This window comes from Lepidothrix coronata, unplaced genomic scaffold (assembly GCF_001604755.1).
Source record: "Lepidothrix coronata isolate B3197 unplaced genomic scaffold, Lepidothrix_coronata-1.0 Scaffold22, whole genome shotgun sequence".
NCBI classification, from domain to species: Eukaryota; Metazoa; Chordata; class Aves; order Passeriformes; family Pipridae; genus Lepidothrix; species Lepidothrix coronata.
Window position 1 is genome coordinate 3,976,397 of NW_016690202.1, and position 24,675 is coordinate 4,001,071.

Consider the following 24,675-nt stretch of genomic DNA (forward strand, 5'->3'; position numbering starts at 1 on the left):
CTGAGTCTGAAATCAGGTCAGCAGCTTTCTAAACCGTGCTTTCTGTGAAGACTGCTTTTTTAGAAATAAAGTGATCCACACTGAAGACTCTGCAGTAGATGACCAAAACACAATGATCTTGAAGAAAAACAAGATCATGTCACTTTTACAGAGGACTCAGCTGAGTCAACATATACTACTTGATTTGTCTGGTCTCGGGTGCATCTTGGGAACAACCAACTCAGCAGGTTGCAGGCAGCAAAAAAGGTTAATACTTTTTCAGTTAGCAACCAGATGCAACTGTATTTTTTTTTAAAGATGGTGACATATTTCAAGATTTGTTTAAACACTTTTGAGAAAATGAGTGCTCCAGACAACAGCACAAACCCAACATAGCTCTTGGTTGCATGATATCTTTCAGGTAAAATATCCCAGCTTCTGTACTTGTTATAGAATAGCATGAGAAATCCAGAGATACACAGGCTCCTTCGACATGTGCAAGGCTTTGTATGCACAAATCACGCACAGCAGTGGGCATCACTGTTAAAACAGGTCAAACAAAAGCTAAAAAAGAATAATCAAAAAGATGGCAAACCATAGCTTGTATTGCAGATGGCATATAAGGAGCAGCATCCTTGAAAAACTCACTAGGTAAGAAACATTTGAGAGAAAAGAGGACAATATGCCTACTGGCTTTTGTGGATTCCCTTTTTTCATACAGACATTTCCCATGGCTGAGTCATGCCAGTTTAATCAGCTCCCACATACAAAATCCCTCTTTGTGCTGTGTTTGCTCATTACTTTGCGTGCATAAGCCCCTCAGCTCTATTGCTGGCTAAATATACCTCTTGCTGGCTGGTTTGTTTTTGTGTGGCTACACAAAGAGCTGCTCTAGCATGACTGAGTGAACAACAGAGTTGGAAAAGGCAAATGGAGGAGCTCCTGAACATCTCTCTAAAGCACTCAGCAGGTGAGGGGCACGTTCATAGAAGGATGACACAAGGTAACCACCTTTCGCTAGGCACAGGAGGGAATTGGAATGCTTAATTCATAGTTTGGCATTCTGTTACAGCCAGATTCAGCAAGGTAGAATACAAGTTTGAGGTGTAGGTGAGGTCCCAAAGCACGCAGGTGTTCAGACATCACTCTTGAGAGATGTTTTAATGATGGCAAGTTCATCATTCTGAACCAAGCCTAAAGATTAGCCTTGCCACTTCTTTTTCTGGGCACAGAATCATGTCTGTTTTTCTCAAACAGGGTTCAGAGCAAGTTGTAAAATGTCAAAGATTACCTGCTACAAGCAAACCCTTCTGCTCAGGAAGAGGTGCAAGCAACCACAATATAGAACTAGAACCTCCAGCTGGAGGACAGGCTGCTACCACTAACCTAGGGGCTGCAGAGGGATGGAGAAGCAAAGAGGGCTGTATTTCTGAAGGGTCTGTCAAGTGCTGTGTTGGTTAAAAACATCTGTTGCATGTGTTTCCACGAAACTGCCTCTCCTGCATTTGCTGATAAGTAATGTCTGCACCTGAAAGATACCATTGCTTTGTGGCTCTCACTCTCACACAACAAGCACAGCACTCCCTGTATAAACCATGAATAAAAAACTGCAGTATAATCCCCCTGAAATCAGTCATTACCACAGTTAAACTGTTAGCCTATTAACTATCCTCAGGGTTGCCTTTGGGCTCTTAACTGTAGCTAAAACTGATTTTCACAGGGATTATACTTACATAAGGACCAGAGACAGTCTAAATAAAGCTATGGAGTGTTTGTTACCAGGCAGAACAAAATGTAACCATTTAAGTTCTTCACAGCATCTCTGGTACCAAGCTTAAACATCCTTATTTGTGAATGGTCTCAGAATACTTACAAAGTCAATAACTTCGCAAACCACTATTTTCCACAAAAGTCATGCAAAAATAGAAATGAAAACACTCTAATTATTTCTCTTTTTTGAAGCTCCAAACAGATTTAATTAAAATAATCAAAAAAGTTGGTCTCTACTTAACGCCTTCATTATAAAAAGAACAATTAAAAATAGAAACTGAAGCTGTAACAGAACCAGATGAGTGTTTAACATTCCTGCAGTGAACTCCCTTCAGACTACTTTAGCAGAAGCCTAGCATTATCTGTTATTTCTTGAAATCCAAATTCATTGTTCTTCCTGATGAAAGATTACACACAGCCAACATTATTGCTTTTATTAAAAAATGTAAATAAATTCAAAAATTGTAAATCTCTGTGTACAATTTAATTTAAAAATTAAGTCAACTGACAGTCTTCTATGAGCTGATGTCAGATGTGGCTAAGGAAATAGATGAAAAGGATGAGGAAGAAGATGGTGAATATTCATTATTTGTTATTGATGCTTTTTCTTCATATTTTGGAGGAGATTCAGAGCAGAGGTATAGCATTGGTAAAATATCTGAAGGTGAGCTGCTTCCAGAAATTGTACATATGGTTTCATAGTCTCTAACAGCAACCATTCTTTCATCATCTGCAAGCTGTGCTCTATAAAACACAAAACTGTGTATTAGCATAATTCATTTATCTACAGACTTACATAAACATACATGTATGCACACACTTCCTAAAAATCCCTGAAGCAAAGAACTTGCACAAGAATTAGGAGTTCATTCGGTGCGCTACATTATGACTCATATGAAAATTCTATTATTTCTGAGGGGAAGGGCAAAACAAGCTCCCTTCTAACCTCTCAAATCACCAGTCACAGCCTGGCTTATGGGCATTAGCTGCTTTTGGCAGTGCTATCTCACAATCTTATTAAATCTCCTTCTGATCCATAGCTCCTAAAGTATTTTCCCTTTTGTAGTATATCACATACACACTGTCCCCTTCCCTTATGAAAGACAGTTACTAGACTTAGAACTGCATCACAAAAATCACAATCCCGAGCCATTTGAAATCTCGCATGAAAGGCCATCTGAAACTTTTACTAGGCATTCCAGCAATCCATGACAGACATAAGGAGTCATACTCCTGCTCAGAGCTGGAGAAACAGAAGCAACTGGACATGACCAGATTGCAAAGTTCCCAGTGACATTCAAGGCAGGCAGCCAAGTATTCACTGTCCTCTTCTGACGATCACAACTGAATCCAAACTGGTTGAACCCACATTGTTCTGATACCCTGCTCATCTTGCCCTCAGCACATTGCTTCAGCTGCTTTCCAAGGAAAGAGAACTCCTCTCTCCTCATGCCTCGCTCCCAGAGCTGACTCTTGCCTTTGTGCATACATCTGTACCAATACTGAGTGAGGAGCCAGAATACAGGGCATAGTCACCTCGTCTTCAGTGCTGTGACGAATCGGTGAGCGTGCGTGTTTAATAGAGAGAGAAATACTACAAGACAAATGCTGAGGTGCTATGTAACAGATTGCAGGAATAAAGAAAAATAATTCTGGGATCAGACCATGACTCAGCTTACTACAAGCTTTCTCATCCAGCACAGCCTTCACCACAGCACTTGCTGACAGAACACCAAGCAATGGACTGAAGAGGCAAATCACCTTTGCCTAGTAGCCATCCATATGTGAAATATATATGAAATACTATACCCTGCCATATTTGGGATCTTCAGTCATGGCACTATGTTATGAGCAATGAGGCCATTGCTTCTCTTCTATTAAAGCACTTGGGAAACAATTTGCATTATTCAAGATGCCCTGTCTGCGAGCAAGTGCTGAGCCATGACAGAGCAGGATTGAGTGAAAAACCCAGAAGTGGTATTAACTCAGAGGGTCTCTGTGAGGACACTAGGGAACATGGAAGGGCAACAGCTAGAGCACCCCCAGTCACAGAACACCAAAGCAGAAGGTCAGAGATTCTGGGTTTCAGCATCCAGTGTTGAGGTGTTTTATGCACTCCACTAGACACTGTCTCAACAAACTGCCTCTTTGTGTAGATATGCTCACAAGACAGAGAAGTCCAGACAGGCAATCAACAATGCTGACCGGATCACACAAAGTTCAGAGCACCAAAACTGAACATTTCTGTATTGAGACAGTTGATCCAGCTGGAGAGGATTTTGTAGAATTGATGAAGGAAAGAGGGGTTGACTGGTATGTCAGCTCTCTTTGCTGCTCTGTGCACCAGCAGGGAGGGCTCAGAAAAAGTCTGAAGAACTAGATTTTTTGCCATTCTCTCACCACCCTTTGTTTGACTTTTTTCAGTGCAGGATGAGCTCTTTGAGTTCTTTCACACCCTTTGATAATCCCTTTCCAAGCAACACTGCAGAAAAGGACTGTGTGGCCAACCTTGTGGGGGCATCAGGCAAAGCATCGCCAGCTGGTCGAGGGAGGGAATTGTCCCACTCTGCTCTGCACTGGGGTAGTCTCACCTTGACTGTTGTGTGCAGTTTTGGGCACCACAATATAAGAAAGATATTGAGCTCTTAGAGAGTGTCCAAAGGAGGGCAACAAAGATGGTGAAGGGCCTCGAGGGGAAGCTGTATGAGGAGCGGCTGAGGGCACTTGGTCTGTTCAGCCTGGAGAAGAGGAGACTGAGGGGAGACATCACTGCAGTCTACAACTTCCTTGTGAGAGGAAGAGGAGGGGCAGGCACTGATCTCTTCTCCGTGGTGACCAGTGACAGGACCAGAGGCCTGAAGTTGTGTCAGGGGAGGTTTAGGCTGAGTATAAGGAAAAGGTTTTCACCCTGGAACAGGCTCACCAGGGAAGCAGTCACAGCACCAAGCCTGTCTGAGTTCAAGAAGCATTTGGACAACACTCTCAGACACATTATGTGATTCTTGAGGCTGTCCTGTGCAGGGCCAGGAGCCAGACTCAGTGATCCTTGCTGGTCCCTTCCAACTCAGGATATACTAGGATGCTATGAATCTTGCACATTTTACCAAGCACATGGCAGGCAGCCCACGACTGAACTCAGAGCCTGAAATTGCAGGATAGAGAGAACTTGTGGCTCTGCACTGTACTTTTTCAGACAGGTGGTACAAAAGTCACCCTCTCAGCTGCTTGAAACTCCACAGCAGGTCCAGGTTCACACTCAGGACAAGAAATTTCTTCACACACATTCATTTGCTTTCTACATATATCAGTGAACATGTCAGAAGGGAGTTACAGCACATGCTCGAGCTGTAGCACAGACAGGCTCAATGTGGTGCATAACTCCAGCAGTAGCAGCAGCTGGTATGAAGTACCATCCAGCTGCAGACACCTTCACTCTGCCCAAGAAGAACAGTTGTGTCATGTAAATTTTCTTTTTCAGCAGCAGGAGCTTACTGGCTCTCCTATTGCTCTGTCCTTTGATTGCATTAGTATAACTCCAAGAGCTGATATATTTTACTTGCAACCTGACAACAGGCAAAAACTTCTATACTGAACAAAATAAAATGTTTCTTCACACAACAATTCATGCCTGGTCATAAGAGCTGCTGTCTTCCACAAAGCACTTTTGTTCTATCAATTCTGACATCTTCTCATCCCTACATCTACCCTTGTCATCCTGAATTGGCAGGTAGGCACTGAGTAATCAACAGATTCTCATCAGCTTAGTACAAAAAGAGCTCTCTATACAGCAGTTTAGGTGGAAAAGCAGCAAACTGAGTGAATTGTGTGTATAGCTAGGCCTTAACAGGCATTGCAACCCTCAACACAAGTCATCAACCTCAAGTTGGACAACCTCGGCCCATGGAAACCAAACACTGAGTATCTCCCTTCCCTAGGTGATATGAATATGCTCATTTTTTTGTTTGGGGACCAGTCCCCCCGTGCACTAGAGTGTTATACTGGTAGCAAGGAAGAGTGAGTAAGGTTTTTGATAGAGGTGTTTATTCTATGTTAATAAAGAAGAAAGTGATTTTGACAAAAGGCAGAACCACAGTCTGGGTTGTGCTAAGAGCAACAGAAGGAGACATTTGCTGTCTCCAGCACTGATGGGGAGAATGAGTTTGGAGGAGGGCACTACAAAACAAGACAGTACAATGAGCTTGTTGAGGGTGATTGACTAGAGAACTGAGTCGATCACACAGTGAAGCTGAACCTCAACAATCCACCAGGTATATTTCAAAGGATTGCTAAAAAAAAAACACAACACAGACATGTCTGTACAAAGTGTGGTAACAAGAATAAACACCAGTGCTAACACAAGCATCCCTTTCCAATGGCATTTAGGCCTTCAGGCAGGGAAAGGGTTTGTGCTTGCTTGCTTTAAAAGGAAGATTAGCACTAGAGTTTTGAAGTACCACTGACATCAGGCACATAGTTGGTACAGCTGGTCATGGAACACACTGCCTCATGTGAGTGGAAAAATCTGGAGTACAGTGGAAAGCTCTTAAAGCAGCAGTCCATCAACTACTATGACTGGATACAGCCAGGCAGCTGGGGCTCTTAGAATAACAGAATTGTTAAGTTTGGAAAAGATCTTCAAGACTGTCAAGTCCAACTGAGGGTCCAACCTAGCACCATCACCATTAAACCATGTCCTCACTATTAAACCATATCTACAGGATTTTCCAGCACTTCAGGGGATGGTGACTCCACAGCTTTACTGAGCAGTTTGTTCCAACGCTTTACAAACCTTTCTGTGAAAAGGTTTCCTAACATACAGCTAAGATAAACCTCCCCTAGCACAACCTGATATCATTTCCTCTTCTCCAGTCACTTGTTACCTGGCAGAGGAGGCTGACCTTCACCTTGCCAAAACCTCCTTTCAGGTAGTTGAGAGAACAATATGGTATCTCCTTTAGCCTCCTTTTCTCCAGACTGAAAGACTCCCACTCCCTCAGTCACTCCTCAGAGGATTTGTGCTTCAGACCCTTCATGAGCTTTAATGCCCTTCTCTCATCTCATCATTCTCTAGCACCTTAGTATTTTTCTTGTCATGAAGGGCCCAAAACTAAACCACGGAATCACAGAATGGTCTGGATTTGAAAGATCATCTAGTTCCAACCCCACTGTGCCATGGATAGGGATATCTTTCACTAGACCAGTTTGCTCAGAACTCCATCCAATCTGGCATTAAACACTTCCAGGGATAGGACATTCACAGCTTCTCTGGACAACCTCTTCCAGGGCTTTACCACCCTCACAGTAAAGAATTTCTTCTTAATATCTAATCTAAACCTACTCTTTCAATCTGAAATCATTCCTCCTTGTCCTGTCACTACATGCTCTTCTAAGAAGTCCCCCTCCATCTTGTAGGCTCCCTTCAGATACTGGAAAGCTGCAATTAGGTCACCCTGAAGCTTTCTCTTTTCCAGGCTGAACAAACCCAACTCTCTCAGCGTTTTCTCAAAGGAGAGATACCCCAGACCTCTATAACAAACTTGGTGGCTTTCTCTAGACTTGCTCCAACAAGCAATTTGGCAGCTCCTAATCCCTGAGCTTGGTGGTGGTAGCATCTAGCACATCAGCTATACAAAATGTATTTAAAGAATGGTTGCATAGGTAAGGCACATCATCTTGAGATGAAGTTGGCTTTGGAACCTCCCTTATCAGCTCTCTGGTCGTTCCTGCAATATCAAAGTATCCTTTGATCTCAACACACTGCCAGAGTAGGAACAAGGCAGACCAGCACAGCAGGTCTCACTGCCTCGAGCAGTGAGATAAGGGACACAGGAGAACTGAGCGCACTGACAGATGAAGTGACTGTGGGTAGATGTCATGAAGGGCTTGCTGCACTGGTTCTACAGAGGCTTCTAAAATATGGCAGTGTGGATATCATGCCATTGAAGCACTGCTGCCAAGGGCATCTTCTCTTGGACAACCTGTGGAAGAAATCTACTCTAAGGGCCACTGATCTAAGATTTTGTTCTCACTTCAGACATTCTTTCCAATCACAATAAACTGGTAAGAGTTTAATCCTCATAAAGGACACTCTGCGGTTTGTAATTCCTCTTGTATACTACAATGTTTTAATGCCAATTCAAGTAATGTAGCTGAAGTAAACTGAGTTATGCACTAGAAAATTTTGTCATGGCTAGTAGTTAATTCACAGTGATTATATAAGATCATGATCTCAGATACCTTGAGAAACAGCTCAAATTTCCAAAGACAGAGAAGAACACAGTCTTACCCATTAGTGAAGATAGAGTGATATGGTGGAGGATTTTCACTTGCAGGCAAAACACTCGACATAAGACAATGTGTCACAGTTGGTGACATAGGGTCAGCAAAATAAGGAGGTGGTGGGGGTGGGAATACCATTACAGCATCACCTAGAATTAAAAACACCAATTACTACCTCTGAAAAACTGAGCATCACTGGTTATTTTAACAGTATCTTAGAATTTGTACTTGCCTACCTTTTAAGATAGAGTGAGTGCAATGATCGCACATATAGAATTGTTATATTCTAGGCTGTTAGAGAACGCCAGAGGTACATTCAAAACTAAAATCATTGAAAAATAAAGATGCAGCATATTCATAAATGAAAGATTTAATTTAGAAAATTAAATTTCTAAAAAAAAATTAAATTTCTGGGGAGGGGGACCGTTCCATCTAGCTAAGAGACACAAACACTGTTGTCTGTCTTCAGAAACTGAAAGTGCAAAGCACACAGTTACTGTTGGCTCATTTTAAGGGTAGGCAAGCATTTAGTTTTCCTCACGTGTCTAAAATAGGCCAGTCTAAGTTTCTGCACATCTACTGCAGCGCTATAATGAAAGAATTCAAGTCATTAATGGTTCCGATGACTGATTTTGTGCGCCTTGACAGTTTCTCTACTGAATTACTTGCAGATCAAGGAACAATAACCACAGCCAGGACTATTGATACACAGTTTGCTATTAAATATACTATGCAGCATATCTGTCAATTGCAACTTCAGAATTGAAAAGTTTGAAACTTTTTTTTAAAAAACAAAGTTTGTATCAGTCAGTGAGCTGGCATAATTTACATAAACATTCAAAGCTGCCTGGCACCCTTTCTTCCTTTGTAATTTGTGTGCTTGGACAGTTCAGAGAGCATCAAAATTCTTGATTTGTGAGGTAGGCAGTGTTTTCTAACAAAGTCACCGCTGTTCCAGAACAACACTGTAAATCAGACCTCTACCCTCAGCCTTTCAGTTTAACTTTTCCTGACTGAAGTATAAAAGGAATCCACTAATTTCGCTTTCTTGCCTTAAAAGACAATCTGAATTCCTTCCTACTGCTTTATCCTGGTGGCTGGAAAACTGACTTCAAAGCCTCCTGTTTCCTAAAGGTCACCAGGTCTATAAATAGGCTTGAATTTCATTATGGATTTCAAGTTCAGTCAATCAGATGACAGTCAAGCAATGACTGACTTTTAATTAATCAGTGAGTTTATTACAATAATCAGAGTAATCAGAATTATCAGAACAACCTACACATGGAATGTATTCATCGGGCATTAAACCAGTGCTACATACAGAGTATTATTCTCTGCTAACACACCACATTTGCTCAAATACTGTGCAATTAACTGAGGCATCTTGCAATTATATCTCTGACGGATAGAAGATATGGCCACAATTTAAAAAAAAATACAATACACTGCTTATGAATCAGATTCTTCTGTTTAAGGGGTCAGAGGCTCAAGGCTAAAAGAAATCTTAAATATAGTCACAGAATTCATTAGACCTGTGATCTGCAGTGTCAACTACATCCTTTGAGAAAGGGATTGGGATTGGACTCATTTGTGTCATGTTATGTTGCTTCCTTTACACAGACAGTCAGACCTTCTTTTTTATGCCAAAGGAGGGGTTTTCCTTTGTGAGAAAGGTAGCTGAACTGACCATACAGAAAACATACGAGACAAAGCAACATTTTTCTGTTTTGGCTGGCTTGAAATGCCAGAACTGACATGCCTAGAGCTCGAATAAGTAATATTCAGAGATAAATAATTAGTGAGAAAAAATCCCTATTAACTCTCAAATATAAAGTTCCAACATTATTTACCCACCTACTGTAACGTGAAAAGATTCAGGGCTCTGAGGATGTTCTTCACTTTCACAAGATTCGTGGTTGAGATTTAAGTTTTGTTTCTTTTTAACATGAGCTATCACGAAGAAACACAACCCAGTGAGCACAATCAAAGGTCCCATGATTTGAAGTGACAGGAATCCACAGCCCTGGAGGTTCACATCAGAACTGCCGGTGTGGTTGAATTGTATGGTATGCCAGCCAGGGCTGCAACCAGGAACCCAAATTCCCAGGATGCTAATGAGCATTCCACTAGTTAAAAACAGGAATCCAAATATGAGAAACTGGGCAAACTGACAGTTCCCATGGCAAAAAACAAGGCTGTACACCTGCTCATTTTGCAATTGTCTTTGTCTCATATACATCCTGGCCCTTGATCGTGCCAGTAAAACACAAACCAGTCCAGTTACAGCCAGCACTGGCCCAGCAGCCTTAAGGACCTCATTACAGTCACTGAAGGTTCCAGATGGGCATGACTGGAGAATAAAGACTGAAAGCAGAAATCCAGTGCACAGCAACACAGCTCCAAAAACAAAAAGGAAAAAAACAAGTTTCCCATGCTGTTTGTTATTTCCTTCACCTCCTGGTGCAGGAACAGCCACTGGATACATTACAACAGAATCTCTTCAAGCAGATGAGTTGTTAGCATTAAATGGCAGCAAACTACAGCAGATCTGTGAACATGAAAATACACAAATCAAAAGAAAAAAAACTCAGCGAGACTAGCTACATTCTGTTTTTTCCTTCCAAATTTGCTACTCAGCTTTTATTGTATACTCTCCTGTACTTTCTCTTTTGTAGTACCTCCACTATGGAGGTACTACAAAAGGTACTATGGAGTCTAATCAAGTCTGCTGATGTTAAATGCCAATAAAAAGACTGAACTTGCTTTACAGTTATACTTAAATCAACTGTAATTGCTGTTGCACAGCTAAATGAATTGTTTCTTTAGAGAAACAGTCTTATGATTAAGGGGACATTATTTTCAAAGGCTGAAAATTTGGAACAAGCACAGGTTAGCTTTCCCCTTGAAAACAGAAAGCTACAGGAAACTTTTGTGACGAGCAGGGAGTGACAGCTTTTGAGAGACAGTATCCTACTGCAAATAAGCAATGACTATTGGACTTTTTAACCAAGCAAACCTTCTAATACATACCTTTTCAAAGCACAAAATACATACCTTTACAAAGCAAGACTTTTCAAAGTCTTGCTTCTCCTTCTACAAGCAATAACGTCCTTTCTGTTTCTCTTCTTAAATAAGCTTCCTGTCCTATACAGTTGCAAAAGTAAGCATAGAGAAGATTTTTCATTCTGTTCTGAAATGACCAAAAAACCACCAAACCCCAAATCCCCCACATTATAAATACCACATAGTTCAACTCTCACTGATTCCATAGAGTTAGTAAGCATAGTGCTCCTGCACTTCAACTTCCCCTGCTTCTGAATCCTTTGTCTGTGTTCCAAAAATCTTTAAAAAGAAATTAACAAAGGCAGCTTGCAGAAGGCTTGTGAGCCCACAAGAGTCTAGATTCAGAAGTAAAGTAGAAGTAAAGTAGAAGAAAGTAGAAAATAGTGTTGAGGCCAATAACAGCCCATATGGTACTATGGATAACAAATCTGCTGGATGTGGGTAAACTGCAACTGGGAAAGCCTGACTGAAAGTTAGAAGAGAGTTCCATTCAGTGAACTCTAGGAAAAAACCCGTAAAAATTCTGCCATTACTGACAAGGAAGTTTGTGCTGCTCTGACACACTGGACTACAGGGCTCAGATGAACATCTGTACTCACCTCCAAGGTGAATAGCAACCACGGAGATCTTGGCTACCATCCATCAAAAGCCAACCTGAAACACAGGGGAAGTTCAGACTACAGAAAAGAAAAGTCTCATGGATAAACCATGAAAAAAGCCATTCCATACCAAGTGTAGGAAGTAAGCATGCTCATGCTGCACTGTTTTACCACCGCCCTCTTCCCCTTACTAGCAGTCTCCTGTGACAGAGAATTTCACCTATGAATTAGATATATGAGGAAGGATATATATAGGGACTGGTGAAGTTTGTCACAGATGGAAGCAGGAAATTGACTTAATTACTGCTGTTTGTTAGTTAACCTTCAGCCTTTTCTCTACCAGCTTCCACTGCCCTGCTACTAATTCAGATGACTGGAAGCTAAAAAAAGTCCAGTTAGATTGGATCCTCCTTACATATGCCTCACCAACAGTTATTCCACAAGAAAAACAAAGTATCATGAGATTTCTGGAAGCAAACTGTTGAACATGCCTCAGCCACAACATGCTTTGTGTCACTCCCCAGTAACTGCAGCGCCCCACCGGGATGAAAACAAAACACAACCATAAAACCCCCTAGTCACTCAAATACACAATTAGTTATCTGCAATGTAAGGAAATCTATTCAGTCACTACTTAGCCACTTGTAAGAGTAGAATCCAAATAAAGAATTGGCTGAGCAGATGCACGAACGATGAAGTTACAACAGGTTTTACTGTTAAAGACCAAAAGAGGTCCACCAACAGCACAGGAGAAGGCAGAGCATATCACACAGGTAAAAGGCACAGTAAGCACAAGACTTGACAGGTAACGAAACACAGCAAGAAGGCCACTCCAGGAAGCAACAAAATCTCCTATCTGGCTATCTTGAATAGTAAAACTGAAGGACTTTCCCTTAATGTGTTCCATTACTGTGATCAGTTAATTTGTAAACTATGTCTGCAAAGTGTTTCTTCAAGGTTCTGAATTCAGTCTAGCCCTCTACTAAGACTGATCTGAAAAACTGCTAACTGAGGCTCCCTTGGTAGAAGAGTCAGATTCACACTGGGGAAAAAAATTGGTTATAAAGAGCACTAAAGATAGGACAGTTTGTCACCAAGAAAAAAAGAAACTACAGAAATTCTGATTGATTTCAAATGGAAGACCTTTACCTCACCACACTTTCAATACTGCATGAGCTACAGTCAGTCTGAAGGCTCTTCTTCTGAGCAGAGAAAATGGATTGGGTTGGTCACCCTTCCTTGATTACAGTGGTCTTTCCTAAGTTAATAAAATTGTTTCTGATAACTGCATATGCTCCTTCCTGTCTAGAAATTTTCCCTATTCTCATAAATTATCCGAGGTGGCTGAGATTTACTGACTTAGCACCAAATACACAAAACTGACTAAAGGGCCTCTGAAACACACACAGACAAAAAAAACACCACCAAAAAAAAAAAATCCCAACAAAACCCAGTTCCAGACACAACTGTCTTGAGATATTTTTCTGCTGAGGCACATTAACCATTATAACAACAACACATTATAATTAGACAGAACTCTAAAGCCTTTCTTTGCAGTTCCCTCTAGGGAAGAAAACATGGACGTAAGTACAAGTAAATTAGGACAAAAGAAAAAAATGTGAAGGGGGGAAGAAGAAGTAAATACAAATGTACAGCCCTTAAAAAGAAAAACCTAGAGATTTGTTCTCGTTACTCCAACACAGCGCCTGCTTCTCTTTCACCAATCTTGTTGTTATGAGATTAAGTTAAAACACACATTAGAAATTAAGCTTGTGCATATTTTTTCAATTCTTTCAGGCCACAAAAGAAGGAACATTTAGAACAGTCTGTTGTGGCTTTGAAGATGAAAGCCACAGATTTTGTGCTGCAAAATCCAAGAGAGAACTAATTTTCATTTACACTATCATGAAATTTAAACAGAAAACCCCACGCAAGATTAAGCTTTATTTCTTGTGTTTCAATAAAAAGTATCTTAACAAAGAAGTAAGCCTTAAATTGACTGTGTGCTTGAAATATTTCCACTAGATCTGATATCCCCACAGGCATATTGATATAAGGGAATTTACCCTATGGGGAAAAGGGAATTGGAAATATAGTTGGTAATGGAAGTCTGGTTATAAGCTTAACTTAAATTATATAGTGCTTTACCTTTTTCTAAGTCAGGCCTGTGCCAGGTATATGGAACAGGAAATAACATCACAACTTCTTACCACTTCTGTGTGTAACGGTTGTATTACAACTTTCACTTTATGTACAACTTCAAGAATTTGAAAACATTTCTAATACAATTCTTCTTCAGTCTTCAGAGGACAAAAGAGTCCTATTGTCCAAGATTTCCACTGCAAACAGCAGGGCTATAAATTTACTTTCCTCTTACTCATATGAAATTTGATGGCCTCATGCAGACATTATGAATTCAGGAACACAGAATTAAAAAGAAAAAAAAAAGCATTGGAAGAATTACAACACTGCTAACCCTCTGTTTTACAATTCCCAGACTAGGCCCAGTTCTCCCTCTTTTTGCTTGCAAAAGCACACAAATACTTTCATGCAGAAGAATCAGGTCTAGTCTGTATTGTTATTTCAAAAACTATAATACCCTGTCAGCTGTAGTCCACAATGGAAATCCCAGTAGAATTTTCAAGCCATCCTTTTCAAGGACTTCAAGTTTTCCACTTTTTCCAAAATTTGAACTGCTATTGGGAAGTTGCCACTGTGTGATTATTTTTTGTCATGTCTTCTTTTACTTTTCTTCCCAGGTTTCAAATTAAATCACAATTCCTTATAGGTCAAGCTACCTGTAAGGAAAAATTCTCTTGACTTCATTCAGTTTAACTTCCATGTCAAAACATGAATGGTTCCCTACTTCTTCTCATTCCCTGTGCCTAATTTCCTTCTTTGTTCTCATCTGCCTCCGTACCCACATCGTTTTCTGTTCTTTACATACACAGAGTCTCCCCCTGGACTGGACTCTTAACCTGACATTCAGCAGAGACACCCACCAATGAGTACAGCTGATTAAACTAAATTGGAATGTGCAACCTTCATCCCCACACTCTTCTCTCCCCATGGAGGAACTTATTTGGAGAACTAGGGGGAGATGCCCAAAGGATGTACTTTCAGTTTTCTACTTTCAAGCAACATTAAGACTACATACTCTAACAAGTTCTGAGATGTCAAATACATCCAATTTGATCTCTTATGTATGCAGCCTCTAATCAGTGCTTGACAATGCTCTTACGTCACAGAATATACAACTCTGATATCTTAGGAGGAAGATTCCAAGATTTAGACACTGTGCGTAAAGATTACTAAGGAGGGAAACTCTGTCCCAGAAACTCTGCCCATCCAGGTTGACAAAATCATTGTTTCAGCTCACAGTATAGGAAGGGTAATGCTGTGCTATGATTTATGACTTGCAGGTGGGGCAAGAGTCAGTGTCTAGAGAAGTGCTAGAAAACAGCTGCAGTAGGAAATTCCGGAAAGTGGGATCCTGCCAGTCTCCAGACACATGTGCCCCAGGGATCCAGGGATCCTTCTCACCACAAACCAGCACTGTCAGGGATTCTGACCTGTGCTAGACAGAACTGCATTCTGCAAAGCTGTCAACTCCTGTCTCTTTGGCCTTCAAGAGAAAAGCAGCTACAGTAAAAGCTGATCCACATATGTTCCTCACTCACTTCATCAGGGAAGAATACTGATGCCACAGTTGGATGCAAGGATCCCATACAGTGAGGAGCTTGCAAAACAAAGCTCGGTAACCTGTTGGTTGGATGCCATGCAGGCAACTAGGACAGCACCTAGATTCAAAAATTAGCTCTGAACGGTTCCATGCTTGTGGGTGGGATGCTTTTTACGTGACACACTAGTGGCACACAAGAGCCATGGCAAAACATCTCCTATTTTCTAGAGTACCTGCAGGGAGACTGGGGAGAAGGTAGACACAGTTAAAGCCAGAGCTGACATTTTTCAAACAGGTAACACAAGACAGATCAGTTATGGGAATTCTGTCCCATAGGGCTGATGTACCTCAAAGCAGCAAAAGGCACAAGAGACTTACAGATCTTTGATGCACAGGACAGACCATGGAGACCATCAGGGAGATGTAGGGCTCCAAAAGCTACCTGAAGCCATCCTGTCCCAGCTTCTTGAGGCTGGCCTGGGGCATTAAGCCACAGACAACTTAATGGACAAGCAAGTAAGCTCTACTCCATCTAGGAAAGGCAGCATTCCATGGCACACCCCTCCTCATCCACCAGTCATCCTCATCCATCAGGCATGCCCTATTCTAAGTCAATCGGTGTTTTAAGACACCCTAAGGTCTTCAACAGGATGGACTATGTCCCGAAAACTCCCGTGCATCATTCTGGAGCAAGGAGCGGGACAGGGCAGCCTGTCCACCACCTCTCCACGAGGGAGCAGCATCTGAGCCTCCTCACCTGTGTACTCCCAGTCGTATGCCAGCATTAGTCAAGAGAATACTGCGTGTCAGCAGAATAGCCGAAGAGACCCCTTCAGAGATATTCCATCCTCTCACAGAGATGGCGTAAAGCTCACTGTGGAAGCAGTATGGGGAGCCGTGGGCTCTCCAGGAAGAAGACCGGACACTTAACGCTCCTGATAATTCAGACGCCGGTCGGGGGCAGCTCCGTTCGCACCCTGCAGGAGAGTGAAAACACGGGAATGGTGGCGGCTGGGAGACGCGGCACGACCCCGCTCGCCCGCCGCAGCCCCTCGCCGAGGGCAGATGGAGGACGAGCCGCCCCGGCGGCGCCCGCCCCCGCCCCCGCGGCCCCTCTCACCGCGCCCCCGGGCTGCCCCCACACCCGGGACGGACCGTCCCCAACACCCCGGGACCCGACTGTCCCCAGCCCGCCCCGCCATGGCAGCACAGCCGCAGGGCCCCGCGGCCTCCCCGGGCGGCGCGGGCAAAGGCGGCCTGCGAAGAGGCCCCTTGCCCGGCCCCCTCTTACCTTCCCGCGGCGCGAAGGACGCGGAAGCGCAGCCGGCGCCGCTATTTAAGCACCTGCGCCCGGCAGCGCGGGGTAGGGCCAGGCCGAGCCGCCCGGAACAGCGGCGGCGCAGCAGCACCGCCTCTCCTGTGCCCAGCGCCCCGCCCGGCGGCGGCCCCGGCCGGCCCGGAGGGATGGCGGGATCCTCCCAGCGGGCTGCGAGCCGGTCCCGGGGCGGTGCGGGTGTGTACGCTGCCCGGCTGCGACATCGCCAGGGTGATGTGCAGGAGCACGGGTGCAGGTCGCAGGGCAGACCTGTGGCAGGCACCGCTAGAGTCTTGTGTACGTAGAAAGGTCTAGGTGCCCCTGAAATACTGTGGCTTCTAGGTAAGGTAGGTGAGCAGCCCTCTGAGGGAGGTAGTGCCACGTCTCCGACTTCAGGAGCCCTTCTTTTTGTCGTCACTTTGGACTTACCAATGTTTGCCTTACTTCCGCACACTTGGGAACTTGCTAGGCATTAAAGACAGGCAGAGCCTAGATATGACAGTTTTCTTTCAGTGTAGCCACTGGAAACGGGAGAAGATTCCTTCTTGCTAGGTATAGGCAGCATGGAGGAAGAAGCTGGCTCAACTTTGGAAGTTGAGACAGAGAGCTGTGACATGTAATAAGCAGCTGTGTGAGAGGACAAAGAGCCAGGGAAGAAAGATCAGGATGTGCCACTTGTAAGTGGTGTAGCAGTGGTAGGACACTGGGTGAAGACACTGGGACTAAATCTTGCCCAGCTGGTTAGTGGCAGCCTGGTAGCCAGTGAGGTGTGGGGGAAATAGTTTGAGTTTATGCAAGTCAAAACAAGATGAGCCAGAACAGGGATAGAGTGATGCCCAAAAAATAGATGTCGGGAGGAGAGTGGATTAAAGTCTTGCTTGACAGGGAGATAGTTTGGCTACATGGTAAGATTGGGAGGAAATAGTACATATAGGTTTTTGAAGGCGATCTGGATTTGGGTAGAGAACTAGGCAAAACTTGAAATTGAATTGATAACCAAGGAGCATATGAAAATATACATTGGGTGTAGGTAGGAGCTTGTAATGGAGTAGAAGACTTCAAACTTTCCAGAGCTGTATGTTCCTGAGTGTTAGTGACCCTTTGCTGTCTCAACTGTTTTACGTCCCGACTCAGCTACCACCGACTGGAAGGTGACTTCAGTTATGAAACACTTCTGATACTGCTGTGAAGGGTCTCATGGTAAGGAGAGACTGGGAAGTAACAATTCTTGTGTTCTGTAGTGAGGAAAATATTTCAATGAAAAAAAACCCAGGGCATTTAAAAAAAACCCAAAGAGAATGAAAGAAGATCAGCGCTGCTTGTTAGAAACACAAGATGAAGATTAATTGTTGCAAAGAGTGAAAGAGCATCAGAATGTAGAATCAGACTATTTTACGATGTCTGACAACAGTGACATAAGGAGATTTACTTACATTTATATGTCAGTTTCCTAATACCTGACTCTGGTTCTCTTGTTTTTCCAATATAGAGCTTAAATAATTACTAAAAACATTTCAGTATGAAGTACTTTGTCAGGCCAAACTTCCTTCAGTTGTCTGATACTTTTAAACTATTGCTGCTGTGATATATGTTCTGTCTCTTTTGCTGTTACATAAACAGTTTTTTCATTTTGTGTAAATACTTCTTGTACCAAATCTAACATGTCAAGAATTTCAATTTAAAAACAACAACAAAACAAAACCAAAACCAAAAAAGGTCACTCTTAACAAAAGTTAACAAGCTTGTTGGCTAGTATCTACCCAAAAATGATTTCTCTCTCCAAAGCTTGTCATCAGCCTTTCCCCTCCATCCACCAGTTGGGTTTCTTGTAGTGTTGGGCATATGGATTTGATCCCCATGATGAAAGAAGGGATTTCAGGGACATCAGTCTTCAGTTCTTGAGATTCTGACTCAGCCTGGTATTAGTTCTAAGTGGATTAAGGGGCTGTTGATTCCTGTCATGGGACTGCAGTTATAGAAGTGAAATCTTGAGCCATATCCTGTGATTTAAGACAGGAATTAATTTTTAACTATATTTTTTTTAACTTTTAACACAGTAACTGTTTAAGTACAGATAATGAGTATTTTAATTCCAAAGTGTAAGTGGTAATATTTGGCAAAAATGGAACCACATTATGTTTTGCAATACAGAAAAATACTAAGAGAGTTGTTTGTGATAAGTCTGGACAGCATTGTATAACAGTAGTTTTTGGATGCTAGTGGTAGTAGAGAAAATTAAGTATTTTTGACTGGCATGGAACACAATCCTTCAGCTATGGAAAAGTGCAGTACATTCATAGCTGGAGTATGACAGAGAATCCAGAACTACCAGAAAGTCATTGCTTTTGAAATTATTTCTGAGGTCGCAGTCAGTAACACTCGTGAAGACACTGACAAGAAGAATACCATTTGGGATGATGAGCAGAGAAATACAGTGGTTGATGACTGGAAATCAGTTGAGGCTGTTCTGATGGAAGCCACTACTTCAGGCAATAATCCGATGAAATATAAATGGAAATTACTAACTTCTCATTCCTCTTTTTTTTTTTTAATTGAGCAAACATGCTTATAAATGTTTGAACTGTTTGAATTGTTTGACTAAAGATGATGCTCTCTACAAATGAGGGCACAAGTGCAGTAACTAAGACTAAATACTGGTCACTTCTAGATTAAAATTCCACTGTGCAGAAGAGATGTTAATCTGTTGTGAGCAATATGAGATGTGTCAATAAAACCACAGCTGTTGAAATTAGACATGCGAAATACTGGATGTGCAGAGATTGTGCTTTAGTTCAAAACATTAAGCATGATCTGCAGAACCTTTTCAGATGCTTGAAAACACAGCAAGAGAATTCAGGCTGTCCTAAAGTGTCCTGGTGAAAATGTAACTACTAAAGAAATACCTAGTGTTTATAATTTACAGCACACTTTGAAGCTTTGTAAAACATCTCTGAGTCAAGGCAGATGCTACTTGCTTTGTTTCAGTCACAGCTAACCTCTTGTTAGTATGCTTTGAAGCAAGAGCTGCTGAAGAGCACATGGAATAAATGCATAGTAAATTTTAACTTATAAATTGCTACTTGCTTGCTGTGATGGTGTGGACCAAATGAGATGATGATGCCCAAGTCAAGAGTGACCCAGTCCTCCAGCTCCCATTAAGCTCTGTACAGCCAGTTCACAGCAAACAGTCAGTGTGCATAGGAACTGCAAAGCTCAGTTGAATAGCTAAGAACTGTGTGTTTCGCTTTATTTAGGTTCTGGTAGAGTCAAAAGACCTATACTTAGAAATACAAGGATATAAAATGTTTGTTTTATTAGGATTGTCAATAGTCAGAAGTGACAAAAGCATTGCTGTCAATATTCAGTAAGCTTTGGACCAAACTTAATTAACCCTGAAATAGTTCTCTGCAGTTTGGCAAATAGCTACAAAAGAATCACAGAAAAGAGTATCACGCTGACTATACTGGAAGGGAGGGTGAATGAGGTACTGGCACCCTCCCCACAAAACAGCAGCCAGCTGAGTCTGTGGCAGCTGAGTCATGCAGCATACCCTAGTGACCTGTGAAGATCCCTCCTCCAGGAGGAACTGAGAAAGACCCAGTAAGAAGACCAAGCTGACTGTTCTCTTCAGAGCTTGGGCATGCTAGTGGTGTTCATGACCTGGCTGATGGTCACTGTCTCCTCTTCCTAAATCTTATTTCCCACCCTTCCTGCTCCATCCCTTTAAAAAGTGTGTGAATGGAACAGTCTTATTCAATATGTCTGTTAGTAAATCATGGAATCACAGAATTGGAATGGTTTGGCTTGGAAGGAACATGTAAAGGTCATCTAGTTCAACCCCCTTGCAATAAGCAGGGTCTTCTCCAGTTAGATCAGATTGCTCAGAGCCCTGTCCCATCTGATTGTGAATGCTTCCAGGAATGGGGCACCTACCACCGAACTGGGCAAGCCGTTCCAGTGCTGCACCACCATCATCATAAAAAATCTCTTCCTTATATGTACTCTGAATATACCTTCAATTCAGTTTAAAATCTTTATCCTATTGCAATAGACCCTGATTGAAGGTCTATACTCATCTTTCTTATAAGCCCTCTGTAAGTATCAAAAGGAAGTGAGAGACAAGTGATTAAAAATTAATGAAATTCAAAGAGGTTATTCATTAACCATCATAAAAATCAAATAGCTTTGTTTTGGCCAGGAGAGGTAGATCCATATCTCAAATCTGCATCTTAATTTTTTGGATTTGCTTATTCTGCTTGCATTTGACTTTTAAGAGGAAGGCATGACAGCTATTTCAGCTGGTGGCACTGGTAATGCATAACCTGTTGCACTGCACTGTGATGGCACTGGGACGAGGAAATGAGGATAAGCCCTGTGAGTGCTCTTACATGCTACATCCATCAGAATAGGGGGCTGGGCAGGAAACCCTTCCCTGCTGAAGGCTGTGCTGCTTCTTGCAGTCAGAAATTTAATCCTGCAGAAAGGCAGCTTTGTTGTGCTGAAGAAGGAAGCAAAGAGGGATGCAAAGCTCTTCTACTACTTCTCATCCAGTGCATGCAGAGATCCAGTCTGGACTTGAGGAAATATTTCCCCACCTCAGGTGTGCCTATTTGAAATCTTAAAAACCACATAATTTTCTGTTAAAGATTTCATCATCAGTGCCCTTCTTTAAAAGGAACACAAGGCCAGTAGGTTGGATATACACTTAACCAGAAAAAACATGCACGTTGACAGTGTGTCATTGACTGAATTCAATTAACTTTTAAATGTAAATGAGTAAGTTCAGGAGAAAGGACTTCTTTCTACAACCCCTCATGACAAGAAAGACCTCGAAGTGCTGGAGTGTGTCCAAAGAAAGGCAACAAAGCTGATGAAGGGTCTGGAGCAAAAGTCCTATGAAGAACAGCTGAGGGAGCTGAGGTTGTTTAGCCTGGAGAAAAGGAGGCTGAGAGGAGACCTCATCAGTCTCTACAACTCCCTGAAAGGAGATTGTAGTGAGGTAGGTTTGGGTTTTTTTTTTTTTCTTCTTAAATATATTATCATAGTAGTGTTATTGCCTTCTCTGATTGGCTCATCCTTGCCAGCAACAGGTCCATCTTGGAGCTGGTTGGCATTGGCTCTGTTGGACATGGGGGAGGCTTCTGGCAACTTTTCCTGTATAGTGCTGTTGCCACATGTGGAATACTATTTCTCTACCTATGTGCATTTCAGCTATGATGAAGTAATTTCTTAGGCTTTGATAGTATAAAATAGACCCAAGTCACTGGTGTTCTATTCCACTCAATTTGCAAGTCCCATGGGTTTTTTTGAATACTCTTCATATTGAATTTAAAGTAAAGTAAATGGATTAGTATTAAGATTAATGTCTCTACCTCTGCATTTTACATGTTAGTGCATCTGGTTTAAAAATTAAAAAAAAGAAACAAAGACTGTTAGCTTAATCATGACCAGTACTTTCAGGTATAATTATAAATTATATTTTATTTAACCCCAGTGTAAGGTTTTTTTTGTTTTGTTTTATGGGTTGTTTTTTGTTTGTTTGTTTTAGGGCCTTGCGTAAGCCTTTTTTTTTTTTATGGTGTTTTGCTTCCTTTCTCTATTTATTTTGCTGTTATAGATGATGATAATTCATTTCCGTGCAGCCTCAAGATTTTTTCTCCCATATTGTGGAATTCACCATCACAGAAGTAAGGCAGGTTATTGTTTCTTCCTGAATCTCGCAAGTGCATGTCTGTGTATGAACGTATGCAGGCACTGGAGCTGAAAGTCTTTCTTTAACTAACAATACCTATGGGATGCTACTGCCACACCTAAGCTACTTGTTTCCCAAAGGGAAAAATATTTAAATGTCTGTGTGGCACCACAGGTTGTTGAATTCTCTCAAACTCAGATTTCTCTTACTTATTCAGGAGCCAGAGGTAATTTCTGAAAGCAAGAGAGAGAGAGATAGGGAGATAGAGAAAGAGAGAAGGTTGGTCTATGTGCCATGAAGAATTCCTGAATATTGATCATATCCTTTTTCTGACATATGGACTGTTTCCCTTTTTACACCATAATCCAAACAGGGAGTCACTGATATGCTTTGGATTATCTGGGTAAAGATTTCAGAAACATAAGAAGAAAGTGCCCAGGAGACCACTTCACCAAGTGAAGTCTGTGTCTCTCTTCACAGTACTTAACTGTATTATAGTGTATAGGATTTAGAAGAGCTTTGTGGATAGAACTCTTATTTAATGGACAAGAACATTTGACTTGGTCCGTACTGTGGGCTTGAATCGTACTAGACAACTTAATTGTCTTTAAGGGCCTCATTTGGCCTGACATGGATGTAGGAAAATAAGGGTGGAGACCGCAGGAAGTTTGGTAAAACTTCAGATCTTTGTCCCTGCTCTGAGCAGGAGAAAAGGCTAGGTGATGTACAGAGTTCCCTCTAGCCTCAGATCTTCTGTCAGAAGTTCTAGCCCTGGATGACTTCTAAGAATAGTTCAGAAACATCCTTAGTTATCCGAAAGTGATGTTATTTTGTCCTTATTTATCTAATCCTAAAGTATCTTCTCGCCATATTGGATGATGGTTAAATGATTAAAAACTGTTTGCACTTGAGATCTAGCTGATTTTTTTTCTTCTCCAACCTTTTGTCATCTGCAAAACTTCGGGTTTTTTAACATCAGTAACTGGAAAAATACGAAATATTATGAAGTCTGCAGGAGTCCATCAGAAAGGTGTTTAAAGTTGATTCCCTCTTCAGTTAGATCTTGAGACCAATTTTTTAATCTATTATATTCTTGCATTGCTCTAGTTATAAATCAAATATTGTGTACTTCTAAATCAGGCATCTTACATAAATGTTTTTTTCCTTTGACCCTATTATTCTTATGATCCAGATTTTCAACCTAAATTAGTTTAAGACCTCTATTCAGTACATCCATGATTGATACTAATTATCTTAATTTTTTTTTTAATTTTCTCTCCAAGTTCTATATTACAGTTATGTGGATTGACACCTTTTTTTTCTTTTCTTTTTTTTTTTGTAACAATGTTATCTTTCTTTTAATCTTCTAATACTTTCCAGCATTTGAGAGTCACTGAAATAAAAATTAATGATCCACAGTATGGCTTATTAAACTTACTAAATTCTTGGATGTTGTTTATCTGATATGATGATTTAAAAATATTTAGCTTTAGTAGATGATGTGTTAATATCTCTTTTAGATACTGTTGGATTGCAAACTATTTTCACCATGTGACTACATGATCTAGATATCCTTTAAGAAACGTGGCAAAATATTTATCAAATACTTTTCTTTCTCTCTCTTTTGTGTTTTTATTGATTCTGGCATTTCCAGCTAGTATGGATCCCAAAACACAGTGGAAGTTAAACATTTTTGTTGCTGTTTTTTGGAACAGACTCCTTTTTATCACCCTAAAATGATCACCCTTAAACTATCTACACATACTTTCCTACCCCCTGTGTTTAATTTGCTTTTCTTATCAATCTCTTATTGTTTATAACTTCAGGGTTTATAGCCACTCTTAAGAGAAGTCTTCCATTATGTCATTGGAGCCAGCTGTTTTTAGCTTCCCTCTCTGACTATGATTTAGTGAACAGGTGGCCTGGGCTGGTGATGTGTTGTTTCCTAAAGAGATCTCATTCCTATCCCTTCTCTGCCCTTAGTTTGGGAATTCCTGTGTCTGGTGTTTGCTGCAAACTGGTTCAGTTGGCTTAACTTAGCACAGATATTTTCCTAATTTTTTTCTGGGTTTGACATATGTCTGTGGGTAAGTTGAATCACAAGCAGATATGATGCATGGCAGAGGTGGTAAAAGGTGTGTTGAGTGAAGATGGAGAGCATAGTCCACACCCTCTGATAATACTGATTGTTTGGTGACTGCATTAGAGAGTGTTTAATTTATGTTTACTTCTTTCCACAACCTCTATGCTCCAACCTCCACTTTTGAGCTCATTTAGCACTACAAATGAATTTTGC

The 24,675-nt window shown here is 41.5% G+C and overlaps 1 protein-coding gene across 2 annotated transcripts; it reads right to left on the reverse strand.

Moving 5' to 3' along the window:
• Positions 1–992: 992 nt before the first annotated feature.
• On the reverse strand, positions 993–16,695 carry TMEM171 (transmembrane protein 171). Of its 2 annotated transcripts, XM_017808351.1 has the most exons (8): positions 16,664–16,695; positions 16,130–16,349; positions 11,691–11,745; positions 11,107–11,172; positions 11,059–11,075; positions 9,883–10,576; positions 8,036–8,177; positions 993–2,493 (listed from the first exon to the last, which is right to left on the reverse strand). In XM_017808351.1, the coding sequence occupies exons 6-8, from the start codon at positions 10,511–10,513 to the stop codon at positions 2,265–2,267; spliced, it is 1,002 nt and encodes a 333-aa protein (XP_017663840.1). In that variant the 5' UTR covers positions 10,514–10,576; positions 11,059–11,075; positions 11,107–11,172; positions 11,691–11,745; positions 16,130–16,349; positions 16,664–16,695; the 3' UTR covers positions 993–2,264. The 2 variants fall into 2 exon arrangements, with proteins under 2 accessions (XP_017663840.1, XP_017663841.1); XM_017808352.1 differs by lacking the exon at positions 16,664–16,695 and having other exon boundaries at positions 16,304–16,349.
• Between the last annotated feature and the right edge of the window lie 7,980 nt (positions 16,696–24,675).